The following is a 14,319-nucleotide window of genomic DNA, read 5'->3' as shown; positions in this document are numbered from 1 at the left end:
AAAAAAAAAAAAAAAAAAAAAAAAAAAAAAAAAAAAAAAAAAAAAAAAAGCATAGCATAAACAATAGAAAACAAATATTTACAGAGTTTCTATTTTCAGCTTTTCTTTTAGTATTCGGATTACAAGTTATTAGATAAGTTTTCTAGGTCAGAAACTAACTCCTGTATTGGAAATCAAGTCCTCAAGCATAATTAAAAGTCAAAACTTAAGAATAACTACTAACCACCAACTAACTGACATTTGTGAGGAAGTAGTTTATTATCATATATATACTCATCAAATTAGATCTTCCTGAAAAATAAATAAATAAACATCCAGACAAACAAACTTCCGAAGAAAATCAAACATATCTCTTCATCATAGTTATCAAAAGGCAGGTTAAAGCAGCTTATCATGCAATTTACTTAAAACCATCCTTTTTTTAAGACAACACTTCTAGCAATTTAACAAATCAAGATCTGAAAATTTTGGAAATATCATACAATGTCACTTTTCTACCTTCCAAAACTTAATGGTTTTATCATTCGTAGACAATAAAAAGAGTGCTCCATTGGCCGTTTGACACCATCTGATTTTGTTAATTTTCTCCTCTATTTCCAAGCTCTTGAGGTAGTCAAACTATAAAAATGCAGGCACAGTGTGAGTACTAGAATAATATCAAAACCTTTAATCTGAAAAGAAAAGAATTGTGCAGATATAGCCAAAGAAAAAGATTGCCTCGGGTTCATGGCTCTGGAACTCTGTTTTATAACGGAACTCGGGATGCCTACTAACTGAATGGTCCTTTTTTTCCAAGTCCTTTCTCGTTCCTCCATGCTACAAAGGCAACATAAGTAACTTTTATAACCAAGAATCCATAATTAGTCCTCTATAGTGAACACACGAATAAAATCCACAGAGGTAAAAAACAAACTAACATCTTTTCTATCAGTCCTCTCAAAAAGAACCACTCGACCACCTCGATCGCCAGTAGCAAGATGATCGCCCATTTTATCAAATTCAATGGCTGAAATAATATCAACTGCAAGGAAGTAACAATGCAGGGAAGATTAAGACCCATGTGGATCTCAAAATACTACAGGATTTATGCCAATGCTGCATGCGTATGTTTATTCTCTCAAACATGCTCTACATCAAAGCTCCTGAACTCACCCATACTAACTACACGATCATAAACTTACCCAATTTCGTTCAATCATTTCCAATTGTTATAACAATTTACAAGGCACAAAATCAATAATCTGTATGACTCGTGAGTTTTCATGACGTTAAGCAGGGATTTACTGATACTATTTCCAGCCATTAACCCGAGAACAAACTTAAATCTATATTAGAAGAGCTGACGCCAATACTTCAACGCATGCAATATTAACAAGAACTTTAAACACACTTATAACCGCGACTTGCCGGATTAAGTTTCATACTACTTAAATCAATCGACAAATAACTAATGCTGGATATCGTCAAGGAAGAATACAAACTCAATATAGAACTCCTAAATTATTCTGCAACTGAAACCGGCTTATCTCCCATTTCAAGCCAAAATAACGCGCAACAAATTAGATTAACTCAACAAACCCACGGAATGGAAAATGAATCACTCAGAACCAATCTGTAATAGATCGGACAAACGATAAAAACCCTAATTGCAACTGATGCACAGTATACCGATTGGATCCAACAAATAAACCGAAATGGGATGCTCCACAAGAGTCCAATGTGAAAAAATACCTTCCTGTACTTCTTCACCGGCGGTACGTTCACCAAACACCTGCGAGAATTTCCACTCCAGAGGCTGTGAGGAGGCCGCCGGAGCTGGCATAGCTTCATCGCCACCTTTCATATCTCCAGGGAACTAATCCAACTCACCCAGATACAGAAGAGCAAAAAGGAAAAATCCAGCCAATCCAATCACAGCATCAACCGATCGCTCTGGGGTTCACATAATCGCAGCTCGAAAACTCATCAAGAAAACAAAACCCCACCAAAACATTCCCGATTCAGCGATGTTTGAGCATGGAAATGCGTAAAGTCTCTGAGAAAAACTTGAAACACTTTGTTCGGGGATTTCTTCTCCGTCGAAGATGAGAATCTAGAGCTTTTAGCTGTGAAATTATCAGGAACAAAAAAAGATTTATGGGATTGAGACAGAGTTTGAGCAAACCGTTCCTTCGGTTTGTAGAGCCAGAGAAAACACTCTCCTTCTGGTGTAGCTCTTCAATACCGGGGTTTTTTTTTTTTTTTTTTTTTTTTAATTTAATAAAAATTTGTTCTGTATAAATTATAATCTTGGAGGGTCACGATAAAGTGACCTGCACGTGTGAGAATGCTGGCTTCAAGGGAATTTTGTTATTTCTAATTTAATTTGGTTTCTTTTTTTTTTTTTAATCAAATAAAGTGGAAATTTAGTTTTCATTCCTATATTTAGTTTGAATGGTTTTAAATTTATCCAATTGCTTTAATATCATTCCTCTAAACCTTATTAAATTTTCATATTTTTTTTTTAAAACAAACACAGATTTTTTAGACAAGGAAAATACCCACTCAAATAGCATCAAAATAAAATAAACAATAATACACGTTTTCCATCTATCAGTTCTTCTAATATGGACCGACTGTATTGGAAGGACTCCGGCCCATTAATAATTTCATCCAGGTAACACTCTAGGCTTGTTTAGAAACGATTCATTCTTTGTATCCACCAATATTTAAATACTTAGATTGGAGTATAAGAAATCAAAGCTATAATCATATATCCAATGATTATTAGAGGACACGCATATATCCAAATCCACGTCTTATAATTACTAAGATGATTATTCAAAATGTTGTAAAAATTGGTACGCCTCCTAATAACCCTTTCATACATATTCAAAATGGTTGCTGAACTCCACGTCTGAAATTAGTGTGTATTGTTGGCCCCAAGGCCATAGAGGTCCCCATAGAATTGTGGTAGTTGTATTATTGAGGAGGGCAAAAGCTGCATTATTGGAGAAACATGAATGGAGGGTAGCTGAGGGCAGAAACCAAAGCACAGAAGCAAAAGCCTAGCAGCTTGCAGCTGCTGGTTCCAATTGGGTGGCGTCCGTACATGAATGGAGCTTGGTGTTTGTCTCCTCTTTATCTCTCTGCTTCTTATTCTTTCATCTTTGGATTCTGATTCCTTTTCATTCTTCTTTTTCGTGTATGCTTCTTAATCCAACATTTTTCTCTCTCTCAACAATCTTCCAATCGTCCACTTCTTTTCTAGAATACAAATGAGTTTTACCTCTTTTAGCTCAATACCATAGGGTGGAAGTTCAAAATGCGAACCCTAACTTTGTTGTCCACTTTGACCCGTTATGTATCGTTGTCAAACTCACCGTTTTAAAATACGCTTACTAAGGAGAAGTTTTTATCCAACTATTATAAGACCTCACAATCTATCTCTTAAGACTCGACGTCCTTATTGAAGAGTGGGTAAGTAGCACAAAGGACAGAGATATGGTTCCAATGAATGCCACCAAAATTGGGAACAAAGCCAATGCCCCAGAGCTGAGTTTGTCGAACAATGTTTTCTACACATTAGACAAACTAAAGCAATTCCCACGTATAATGCTTCACATTCAGCAAAGATTTTACCTAATTTCACATTAACTTGCAAAATTTCACAGCCCCCAATATATTTACTTCCAAGATATTCCAAAATTTCCTCCCCTTTTTATGAATAAGTTGCATTTTTTTTATTATTAATTATTTGGTTGTTATTTATTTTTGCAATGTATTTTTTTTTTATTTGGTTTCATATTTCTATTTTGTTTGCTAACTTGATTTTTATGAGCTTAATTTAGGGATTATGATAATAAAAGTTGCTTTAATTAAAACCTTTAATAGAAGGATTTAAAAAACAAATGCTGCAAAAAATATATACAAAAAGACAAAATAGGATGGAGTAGATATTTGTGTGACCCATTTGAACTCATGTTTATGTCATTAAATAATACAATATTTATTAGATTATTTAAAAATAAGAGAAAAATAAGTTGGCTTCCTCAAACTTCCTTGTCACACAAATCACGCTTCAATCAATTTTATTTATAATCATGCATTAACATGATATGATTAATATCATTGTAAATTTTGTTTTAGTTTTAAAATATTTATCATATTTATTTTAATTATTAGTATCAAGGTTTTCTTTAATTCAATAATAAATTGTTTATTTTTAGTTTTTAAAATTTAAAGTAAAATTTTTAATATATCAATCCATTAAGAAAGATATATAAAAACATGCATGAAAACGTGGGTCGTAATGTATGAACCACACACTTATAACAAACCACATTATTTATTTTATTTATTTTTGTCTCTCGTCGAAATGGCCAAAAATAATGAGAGGAAATTAATAAAGTAAATGATAATAAACATAATTTAATTAAAAAAAAAATTTAAATAGGAGGGTTCGAAAGCTGCGACACGATCCAGGATACGTGGCATCGAAGCCGAGGACGTCAGCCGCCAAAAACGTCGTCTGGTCACTGCAGCGGCAGGGAGTAGGTGCTACAGTCACTCATCCGTGAGGTAAATCTCTCACCGAATTCTGGCGCGCGTGAAGAGAAAGCGTCGACGGCGTTGGGAAACGGTGACAGGCGACGGGGACAATCCCGGTGTGTGGAACCCACGTAGGGCCCTGCGAATGGGAGAGTATGGGAAGGTGGAGATTTTTCTTTTGTCTGTTATAAATGCTCACTTGGGATTGTGGTTGAGTTCACGTTTTTGCATTAATGAGAAGGTTCAAAAATTGAAATGGTTTTCAGATGTGTTGGAGAAAGTGCCCCCACCAATTGCTTTATTTACAATTTTGGGTNAAAAAAAAATTCAATTTTTTTTAGTAAAGCCAAAAAAAAAAAAAAAAAAAAAAAAGTAGAAAAAACCAACGTCTCTTATTTTGAAAAAATGTCAAAAAAGGAAAAAAAAAAAAAAAACAATATAATAAAACTATTGAAAATAAAAATAGTAATTATTCCCTTTTGTAGATTCTTGTCCTATATTTGTATTTGAATTTTGTAGGTAAAAAATTATATCGGTTGAGTTTAATTAATCTAGAGTGATTAAAAGAGTGAGAACGTTTATCTACTTTTAATCTTGATTTACCTTAGAGAGAATGATAAGGTGAAAGAGCTACTCGCACACGAGACGGGAGGCTCAATTTAAGACACTTTCGGACCAAACATTTTTAAACACTAAAATTCTTCGAGATCGGAAGGTTTACGCATTATGTTAATTAAGAACCTTGCAAGTTTGAAATTAAAAAATAGAAACTTTATATTAATTTTCTTAACTTGGTTAAAGACTATTTTGTTGGTGTTGGTGTGAATGTTCATCCCATTTTTCAAAAGGAAGATCTTTAACCAATCAAAAGTGGCATAATGTCTTTGGAAACTTCAACCCACTTTGGCTCAAACATTTAGGCGTAGCTTTATATATACAATAAAACCACACTTTTCCCAATAATACCTAAAAAAATCTTACAATATGGTAATAAGGTCACATGAAAAGTGGTTCCATTCAAATTTAGAGCATACTCTATATTTTTTGTGTTCAATCAACCAAAGCCTTTAATTCAAAATCAAATATTTTAAGAAATAAAAATAAAGTTAATGGGGTCCATTTATTCCTTCCAAGTATATTCTTAAAACAAAATTCCTCTCCTTTATTTTTGAAATTATAGTATTTGAAAACCCAAAGTAGGAAGGATAGTTTTGTAATTACTTTACAATGGAAGGGCCTTAAAGAAAATTGGCAAACTAAAACTTCATTCGGCAACTTGCTGAGGAAACTGATTAAATTGCAGGCTGGTGAAAGCACAGCATACATCCTCAGCTTTTTTTTTTTTTTTTTTTTTTTGTATTCATTCTCCCTATTCCCCACAGTTAAAAGATATTATAATTTTAATTAAAATTTTGGTTTTTTCACAAAAACAGATTAACCCATTGAAAAAATATAATATTTATCAACAATACATTGAAGGCGCTGGATTAGATGAATTAGTATGGTATGAAGTTTAATATTATAAGTTCAAATTGAGTAAAGAAGAGAATGAGCACCAAATGGAATATGTAAAGCATTCTATAAGATGTGAAACGTGGAATCATAGGAAAGTTTATGGATAAAGGTTGTGGGAGTTGTGATTCTGAAACTGATTTTGATATTAGCTTCCCTTGTGAGTGACCCAACGGATTTTGAAATTTCTCTATCCTCAACCCTCCTCTCTCCTTGAGACACACATACCACAAAGCTGATTGATTGTTCTTTTCACTCAACAGTTTCTCTCTCTCTCTCCAAAAAAAACTCTTGTACTGAGCTCAGGGCTGGGTGGAGGTGGTTGGCATTGCACAGAACAAGAGAGAAATAATAAAGAAAACCCAATTTCTTGATCTTGTTTTTATTGCTCTGTTTTCCCTTACAAATTCAGTCTACCCTCTCTTTTCGGACCCATTTTGGCTTGTTTTTGTGACTCAACTGGCTTTACGTGAAAGAAGAATGAGACCCATCAGAAGGAAGAGAGGGGAAAGGGAAAAGGTAATCACTCGCCAGGATTTGGATGACAAGTTGTTTCTGGGTTTTGTTTTTTTTAAATGTTTCTGAGCTGTTTTTTCTTTTTTCTCTGTTTTGATTGAAGATTGTTTTTGGGGGGTTTTCAATCGGTAGGTCGATGTGGGCGGCGAGTGTAAGAGCTCTGTATGTGTGGTTTTCATCATATTTTGAGCGACTGATTTCATTTTTCAGCTGGGTTCTGTGTGAAGTGATTCGCCTCTCATTCATTCATTGCACCACACAACAACAAGAGCTGGCTTCTGTCTTGTCACTGCCTCGATGCTATTTTGTTTGGACGTTAGAAGTGAACCATGTTGTTGTCTGAACTATCTTTTTTCTGAATTCCCCTCAAATCCCTGTTGAGAGAGAGAGCCATTTTTTCTGATGATTTGATAGCTCAGAGGAGGTGGTTATCTAAAAAACCAATAGAGAAATCAACTCTCCATATGGGTTTGCTTTCCTTTTTTTATTTACAAATTGCAAATTATCTCCTGATTCTCTCTGTTTTTAAGTTGAACAAGGGTTAATGAAGTTTTGGGGTATGTGGATGTTTAAGATTATGCTCTAAAATGCTGCGTGGTAACGTATGTAAATTGGTGTGAAAAGGGTCTTGTCATTGTTGGCTGGACTGAATTATAAGCATGTCGGTCGTGAATATTACTTGAATCCAACATTGTGGGACAGACCAATAATGTATATGTTTCTTGGTTTGGTTCTTCCTCAGCCATGTCTTTGAGCAGCAGTGGCGATACCTGCTTCTTGGGGTGTGAGAATTGACTTATAGAGTGTAGAAATTTCAACGCGGTAATGAGTCGAGAGCAGAAGCGGGGGAAGCAGGACAAGGGTTCTGACGATGTCCAGAAGGTGATTGTTGCTGTGAAGGCTTCCAAAGAAATTCCTAAAACTGCATTGGTTTGGGCGTTGACTCATGTTGTTCATATTGGAGATTGCATAACTCTGCTTGTTGTTGTCCCTTCTCAAACCTCTGGTACATTTCTCTGTTTCCCTCATTTTCATCCATGTAACTACTGAAGCATTTAGTGACGATCCAACCTCGAATTCTTTAGGTAGAAAATTCTGGGGTTTTCCAAGATTTTCCGGTGACTGTGCCAGCGGTCAAAAGAAATCTCACTCTGGGACAACCTCGGAGCTGAAATATGATATTAGTGATACCTGCTCGCAGATGATCCTGCAGCTTCATGATGTTTATGATCCAAATAAGGCAAGAACCTTAGTGTTTTTCTCATGTTTAAGGAGTAACATATTTCTTGAAACTGAACCTCTTATGTTGCAGATAAATGTGAAAATTAAAATTGTTTCTGGGTCACCTAGTGGGGCTGTTACTGCAGAGGCTAAGAGAGTTCATGCTTCCTGGGTTGTATTAGACAAGTAATTCCCTCTTCTGCCTACTTCTCAGTTATCCCACATCGAATTTTTTCTCTCTACAATGTGTTATGTAATTTCCTACTTGTTTCAGACAGCTCAAACATGAGGAGAAATGCTGCATGGAAGAGTTACAATGCAACATTGTGGTAATGAAGCGATCTCAGCCTAAAGTTCTTCGCTTGAACCTGGTTGGGTCTGGAAAAAAGGAACCAGAAGTGCTCTCTCCCTTACCTTTTGATATAGATGAAGGGTCTGAAAGCCATCACAAAGAACATAATGATCCTCTAGATTTTATTCGAGGACCGGTTGTGACCCCCAGTAGCAGTCCAGAGTTGGGCACGCCTTTTACTGCGACCGAAGCTGGAACGTCGTCGGTGTCGAGCTCCGATCCTGGAACTTCACCATTTTTCAACTCTGAAATGAATGGAGATACAAAGAAAGAGGAATTGTTTGTTATCAAGGAAAATAAAGAAGTAGATGCAGCTAGTTCAGACTTGGATATTGAAAATTTATCTGTATCTTCAGGGAGCTTAAGATTCCAACCATGGATGACAGAATTTCTAAGTTCTTCTCATCTTCAATCCTCACAACACATAACTGGAAGGTCACAGAGATTTGATGATATGAACCAAATGTCAACAAGAAAAGCTTTTCAACCAAAGTTTTCAAAACTTGATCGAGAAGCTCGAATTGAAATGTCAAGCCATAGAAGTGACAATGATTTTCATGGGGACGTTCGAGATGCAGTTTCGTTATCCAGGAACTCGCCACCAGGACCCCCTCCATTATGCTCAATATGTCAACACAAGGCACCAGTTTTTGGGAAGCCTCCAAGGTGGTACAGCTACGCTGAGCTTGAGCTCGCTACAGGTGGATTTTCACAAGCCAACTTTCTTGCAGAAGGGGGATATGGATCTGTTCACAGAGGGGTACTCCCGGATGGTCAGGTGGTTGCTGTCAAGCAGCACAAACTAGCTAGCTCTCAGGGAGACCATGAATTTTGTTCAGAGGTCGAAGTTCTTAGCTGTGCACAACATCGAAACGTTGTGATGTTGATTGGCTTTTGTATAGAGGAGAAAAAAAGGTTACTGGTTTATGAGTACATCTGCAATGGCTCATTGGATTCTCATTTATATGGTAATCTTTTGACTTTAAGCACTTTTGCATCTATCATTTGGTCATGTTTTGTTATTACTATTATTTTTTCAGTTTTTGGTTAAATGCTTTGATGAGTAAGTTTCAAGGTATAATTTTTTCAGGACGCCAACAAGAGCCATTAGGATGGACTGCACGGCAGAAAATTGCTGTGGGAGCAGCGAGGGGGCTACGATATCTCCATGAAGAATGTAGAGTAGGTTGCATTGTTCACCGGGATATGCGGCCGAACAACATTCTTATCACCCATGATTTTGAACCACTGGTACCAAAATTTCCTTTCTTCTTGGCAAACATGTATAAAATACTTCCCATGGCGTTCATAGATTTTCTTTGGCAAAGAAATAACGGTGAGCATCAGTTGGAGAGGAGAACAAACATTCTTTATAACGTGTTTTACAATCCTTTAGAGGAAGCCTAAAGAGAACAATATTGGCTAGTGGTGGGCTTGGTCTGTTACAAATGATATCATAGCCAGACACCAAACGATGTGCCAGCAAGGAAGCTGAGCCTCGAGGGGGGTGGACACGAGAAAGTGTGCTAACAAGGACGTTAGGCCCCAAGGAAGGTGGATTGTGAGATTCCACATCAGTTGGAGAGTAGAACGAAGCTTTCTTTATAAGGACGTGGAAACCTCTTTCTAGCAAACATGTTTTAAAAACCATGAGGAAACCCCGAAAGATAAAGAAGACAATATTTGGTAGCAGTGCATCGCAAACTACCCTACAGTCTGAACATAGTCTATGCATGTTCTTATCTTCCTTGGGATTGCTGAAGTTGATGTATCATTCTTCTGGTTTCCTTTAAACATTTCTTCAAGGCAATGTCTGATTTTCATTTTATTTTTTTCCTACTAGGTTGGAGATTTTGGCCTTGCGAGGTGGCAGCCTGATGGCGATACCGGCGTTGAGACAAGAGTTATTGGAACATTTGGGTAGACATCTGATCATATCACGTACACATTATCAATGATGCCTACTTGCATATCATATTGAATGAGTTGATTTTCTGTGGTGTAGGTATTTGGCTCCGGAGTATGCTCAAAGTGGCCAAATCACAGAGAAAGCTGATGTTTATTCCTTTGGGGTAGTACTGGTGGAGCTAATCACCGGAAGAAAAGCTGTGGACCTTGGTCGGCCGAAAGGTCAACAGTGTCTCACTGAATGGGTATGAATATTAAAGTTTAACACCTTACTTCAATATTCATTTCTTACATTCAAGTTCGTAACTGTTCATACTTTGTTTTTCCATGTCAGGCACGCCCCTTGTTGGATGAACTTGTCATTGACGAACTGATTGATCCGAGGTTGGGGAATAGCTTCACGGAGCATGAGGTGTACTGCATGGTGCACGCCGCATCGTTATGCATCCGAAGGGATCCTAACGCCAGGCCTCGTATGTCACAGGTGAGAGTCATCACATCTAAAACCATCTTATAAGAAACAACGTCCACAGCTCATAGCACTTACTTTTCAGTCCTTGAGGATCATCTGTCAGTACGTTTTTATGGTGAAGAACCTTGTTTAAGTGCCTTTAATCATTTGTCAAGATATTGTATTTCTGTATAAGAATGTGGTAGAAATCAAAATGTGTCTAAAAGCTAGTGATACAAGTGAGTATGAATGGACTTGACCATTCATTTTGCCTTTGAATTGTGAAGGTTTTACGGATTCTGGAGGGCGACCTCGTCGTGGATGCTAATTACTTGTCAACTCCGGGATACGATGTGGGAAATCGGAGTGGACGGATGTGGACCGAACAGCAGCAGCAAAACTACAGTGGCTCCTTATCAGAAGAGACCATAGAGAGGTTCAATGAAAAGGTGTGTGTTGAGAGCTTAAGACCAAGTTACTGGGAAAGGGACAAGACAAGGAGGACTTCAAGTGGAAGTGATTTGTAAAAAAGTGGGTAAGGATTCTTAGAATATATGCTATACTGCATCCTTTTATATACTGAATTTGTACTTCCCCGATTCATTCTTTTGGGCAATTCTTTTTTTCTTCACTAAAAGCTTTTGTTTGTGCATAGTTTTAGTATTATTAGTCACTGGAAAATATAAGGGTTCTTTTTTGTGTAAGTTCTTTAGGAAAGTTGTGTAAGGTAAAAAACCTGTATGAAGGTGATCTCCTAACTTCACACATTTGAATATGCATTTTACTTTCTTCTCTCGATCTCTTTGGTTGGTACCGATAGGGATGAATTGTGATGATGGGAGCTTTTAATCAACTAAATTGCACCATTTTTACAATGTAGGCATGTTATTCATTCAAACTTGACATGATTGGTAAATGAAACTTATTTTCAACCCTACATATTATTAACTTTTTTTAGTTTTAAATTTCATCTTAAAGTTTTAAATTTTTACTTATTTTATTGGAATACTTAAACTATTTAAATATCTATTTTAATTTGCTAATTTTCTATCTTTAAACCATGCATTTTTAATTATTTAGTCAAAGCCCTTATTTTAGTTTTAACAAATTATTAAAATATATTTAAATAATATGAGGTTGGAGGCCTTTCTTACACGGTTTGATGGAGAATCAAAGGAACTATTCTAGACAATATATACAATGTTTGAATATTCTTTTATTATTAATGTTAATATTATTTTTTAATATTCTATCCACTACAAATACTAAATTATAAATCCTATCTACGCTATCTAAATGGGGCTTGAGTGTGGAACTTTTTATTTTCCTTTTTGCTCCTTCCTAATTTAATTTAATAATACTTATATATTTATTATATATTAAACAATATTTGAATAACTACACAATAAAGAATATTAATAAATAAATAAGGCACTCAAAGTAGGAAGCCTTTATATACAAAGGGCTTGACTAAGAAATGTGGGGCCTACTAAACACTTGCCAGCTGCTGCCGCCCTCTCTTTAAAGTAACAATAATTAATTATATGCATTAATTGAGCTATAAATACCTTGTTATTTCCACCATTAATCACTAAGATACCAATGCATCCTTTTGACAGTGCATAAACATTTCCCTCTCTGAAGTATTGAGATTATCAATTTTAAAAAGTAAATATAAGGATTGGACTTTTGAAATAGGTATTTTTAAGTAACTTAATAATCAGAATGTCGACAATTACAAGCTAATAAATTCAGTTACAACACAAAATAAACAGTCAACAGAGCAAATCAGAAAAGAAAAATGAAGAACACGAAGAACAATAAACCTATTTGCATCACAAGAATGATAAATCAAGTGGAATTGGAAAGCAGAAATCGAATTACGTAGTTTCATCAATTTTAAATTCGAACAAGAACAGATATCACTGAAAGGAATCAGGAGAAGAAGAAGATGGAAGAATAACCTCTACAATTAAGAACAGGAATGAGTTCCGATCACGATCCAGGAGCCATCAATCCAGCAGCTTCTTCATCCAAGTAGAGATTCTCTGTTTTCCTCACGGCGGCGTGCGCCACAACGACGATGGCGCCAATCAGAAGCGCGATGACAATGTTGAGCGTGGCGTTGGTCAAGAACAAGAAGCCGATAGTGAAAATCGAGAGAATGAGGAGAATCACCCAGTCCTCGACGACGCGGCCGGCGAGAATGAGAGGCTGATCGCGGAGGAAGTAGAGGAAGAGCCAGAGGGTCATCATGACGATGAGGACGATGAGGGAAATCGGATGCCAGAGGAGGGCGAGGAAGAGGATTACGAGTACGACGATGGCGTAGTTCATACGGAAGTAAGCGAGGTTGACTTTGATGCGAGCGAGAGTGTCGTGGAGGTTGGAAGGGAGAGTGAAGGAGCGGTAGTCGGCGATTAGACGCCATGGACGGCGGTGGCCAAGGCCGTCTTTGAAGCGCTGTTTAGCGCGGGAAATGTATTCGAGGTTTGCGGCGGCAGTGGCGGAGGAGGTCGGAATGGTGCCGTAGGTCATGATTATGCCGCCGGAGAAGGAAGGGGGTTTGGTTTTGACTGGGTTTTGGGAGAATTGGAGATTGACAGAGATGAAGAAAATGATGAGGGATCTGAAATCAACACTGATTACTACGCCAATAAATTGACCCATTTATTCATTTTATTTTATTTTATTCAAATTTAATTTATATATTAAATTATGCAATTATACTTTCTATTCCTCCATTTCTGGAGCTTATTTAATTTTCTTAAATAAAAAAAAAAAAAAAGAAGAAAAAGGCATAAAAACACTCTTAAATTTGTTTTTAAACCCTTAAAAAAGTTACACGGTCGCTCAATTATAATAGTTTTGAAAGAGTCTTTTTGAGCCCACTTTAAAACCATCTAAACCATTGAAAATAATTCTGGTTTTAGTGAGTATAATTGAACCATCACAAAAACTAACTTTTTAGAAAGAAAATGAAAAATGTGCATGGGAGTGAGCATAGGTGATTCCATCCTCCTTGAATAAAGAAATTAAATCCAACACATTCAACCACTATTTGAAACAAGATATGGGTTGGACTCTAGTGTGGACAAGACCACACTAAGCTTCGTGGGGACAACAAAGGCAATTATAATAACAGGACGGCGTAGAAGAGCCCAAGAAAGCCAGCAAAGATGTGAGATCGGTTGACGTGAGATAGATAGGTTGAAATTAAACGATTATGACTTACAATTCTAGTGACTTATTTTATGATGCAAATCTAAGCATTACAATAATTATGACTTAAACTAGTATAAGGGAGCGAATGGGAAAGAGCCACGTGGATGTAGGGTATACCTGGTGAAGTGCCACTTGTACCAACAAGCACATGCTTTCGGCAATATAGTCCTTCTTGCTTTGTTTTTCAATAAATAAATAAATAATCAAATATATCATAGAAGGAAAATACCAAATGGAAACGAACAACTTCCCCAATTCCCCATGTTGCATTCTTATTGTTTCCTTTCAATTATTATTTATTTTCGACATATTTATACTCTTTCTTATTTGAATAATTTCTCTTAAATAATGACATGTTACTTGACCAACCTCGGTTCAATTGGACCTAAGGGCTTGGGCTTGGGCTTGGGCTTGGGCCTTCTTTTGTTTATTTCAAATCTTAACTTTCATTAATTTTTAATCTATTATTATTCTACTTAATATTATTAACCTAAAAGACAAAACGACTTCTTGTTCACACAAAGACCAATTGGGGTAATGTGATATCATAAGAAGCCTAATTACTTCTTTAGTATATGGTCACAAATGAACGGTCATACCAAAT

General features: G+C 36.3%; 3 protein-coding genes across 4 annotated transcripts in view; 1 reads left to right on the top strand and 2 right to left on the bottom strand.

Annotated features, from left to right (window-relative positions):
• LOC111492615 (serine/threonine protein phosphatase 2A 55 kDa regulatory subunit B beta isoform-like) overlaps positions 1 to 2,250 on the bottom strand; it is a 7,985-nt gene extending 5,735 nt beyond the window's left edge. For both annotated transcript variants that reach the window (XM_023141985.1, XM_023141986.1), the window contains exons 1-4: positions 1,732 to 2,250; positions 918 to 1,021; positions 718 to 816; positions 499 to 618 (exon numbers count right to left, since the gene is read on the bottom strand). In XM_023141985.1, the coding sequence (XP_022997753.1) occupies positions 499 to 618; positions 718 to 816; positions 918 to 1,021; positions 1,732 to 1,843 (435 nt within the window). In that variant the 5' untranslated portion in view covers positions 1,844 to 2,250. The remainder of the gene's footprint in view (positions 1 to 498; positions 619 to 717; positions 817 to 917; positions 1,022 to 1,731) is intronic.
• Positions 2,251 to 6,174: 3,924 nt separating this feature from the next.
• Positions 6,175 to 11,263, top strand: LOC111492614 (inactive protein kinase SELMODRAFT_444075-like). Its single transcript, XM_023141984.1, has 10 exons — positions 6,175 to 6,561; positions 7,301 to 7,564; positions 7,644 to 7,798; positions 7,871 to 7,965; positions 8,054 to 9,099; positions 9,222 to 9,382; positions 9,975 to 10,051; positions 10,137 to 10,284; positions 10,374 to 10,523; positions 10,778 to 11,263. The coding sequence occupies exons 2-10, from the start codon at positions 7,384 to 7,386 to the stop codon at positions 11,015 to 11,017; spliced, it is 2,253 nt and encodes a 750-aa protein (XP_022997752.1). The 5' UTR covers positions 6,175 to 6,561; positions 7,301 to 7,383; the 3' UTR covers positions 11,018 to 11,263.
• A 958-nt stretch (positions 11,264 to 12,221) lies between these two features.
• LOC111492618 (PRA1 family protein F3-like) lies at positions 12,222 to 13,169 on the bottom strand. The gene has a single exon (XM_023141988.1). The coding sequence runs from the start codon at positions 13,158 to 13,160 to the stop codon at positions 12,486 to 12,488; it is 675 nt and encodes a 224-aa protein (XP_022997756.1). The 5' UTR covers positions 13,161 to 13,169; the 3' UTR covers positions 12,222 to 12,485.
• Positions 13,170 to 14,319: the final 1,150 nt, after the last annotated feature.

The sequence above is a fragment of the Cucurbita maxima genome, unplaced genomic scaffold (genome assembly GCF_002738345.1).
Source record: "Cucurbita maxima cultivar Rimu unplaced genomic scaffold, Cmax_1.0 Cma_Scf00018, whole genome shotgun sequence".
Lineage (NCBI taxonomy): Eukaryota > Viridiplantae > Streptophyta > Magnoliopsida > Cucurbitales > Cucurbitaceae > Cucurbita > Cucurbita maxima.
The sequence above is the reverse complement of the archived record's forward strand: the minus strand, read 5'-3'. Positions and strand labels throughout refer to the sequence as shown.

Coding starts and splice junctions, on each gene's coding strand:
- LOC111492618 (XM_023141988.1), bottom strand. CDS start 13,160: ATGGGTCAATTTATTGGCGTAGTAATCAGTGTTGATTTCAGATCCCTC.
- LOC111492614 (XM_023141984.1), top strand. CDS start 7,384: ATGAGTCGAGAGCAGAAGCGGGGGAAGCAGGACAAGGGTTCTGACGAT. Junction 10,052..10,136: donor AGAGTTATTGGAACATTTGG/GTAGACATCTGA, acceptor TCTGTGGTGTAG/GTATTTGGCTCCGGAGTATG. Junction 10,285..10,373: donor AACAGTGTCTCACTGAATGG/GTATGAATATTA, acceptor TTTCCATGTCAG/GCACGCCCCTTGTTGGATGA.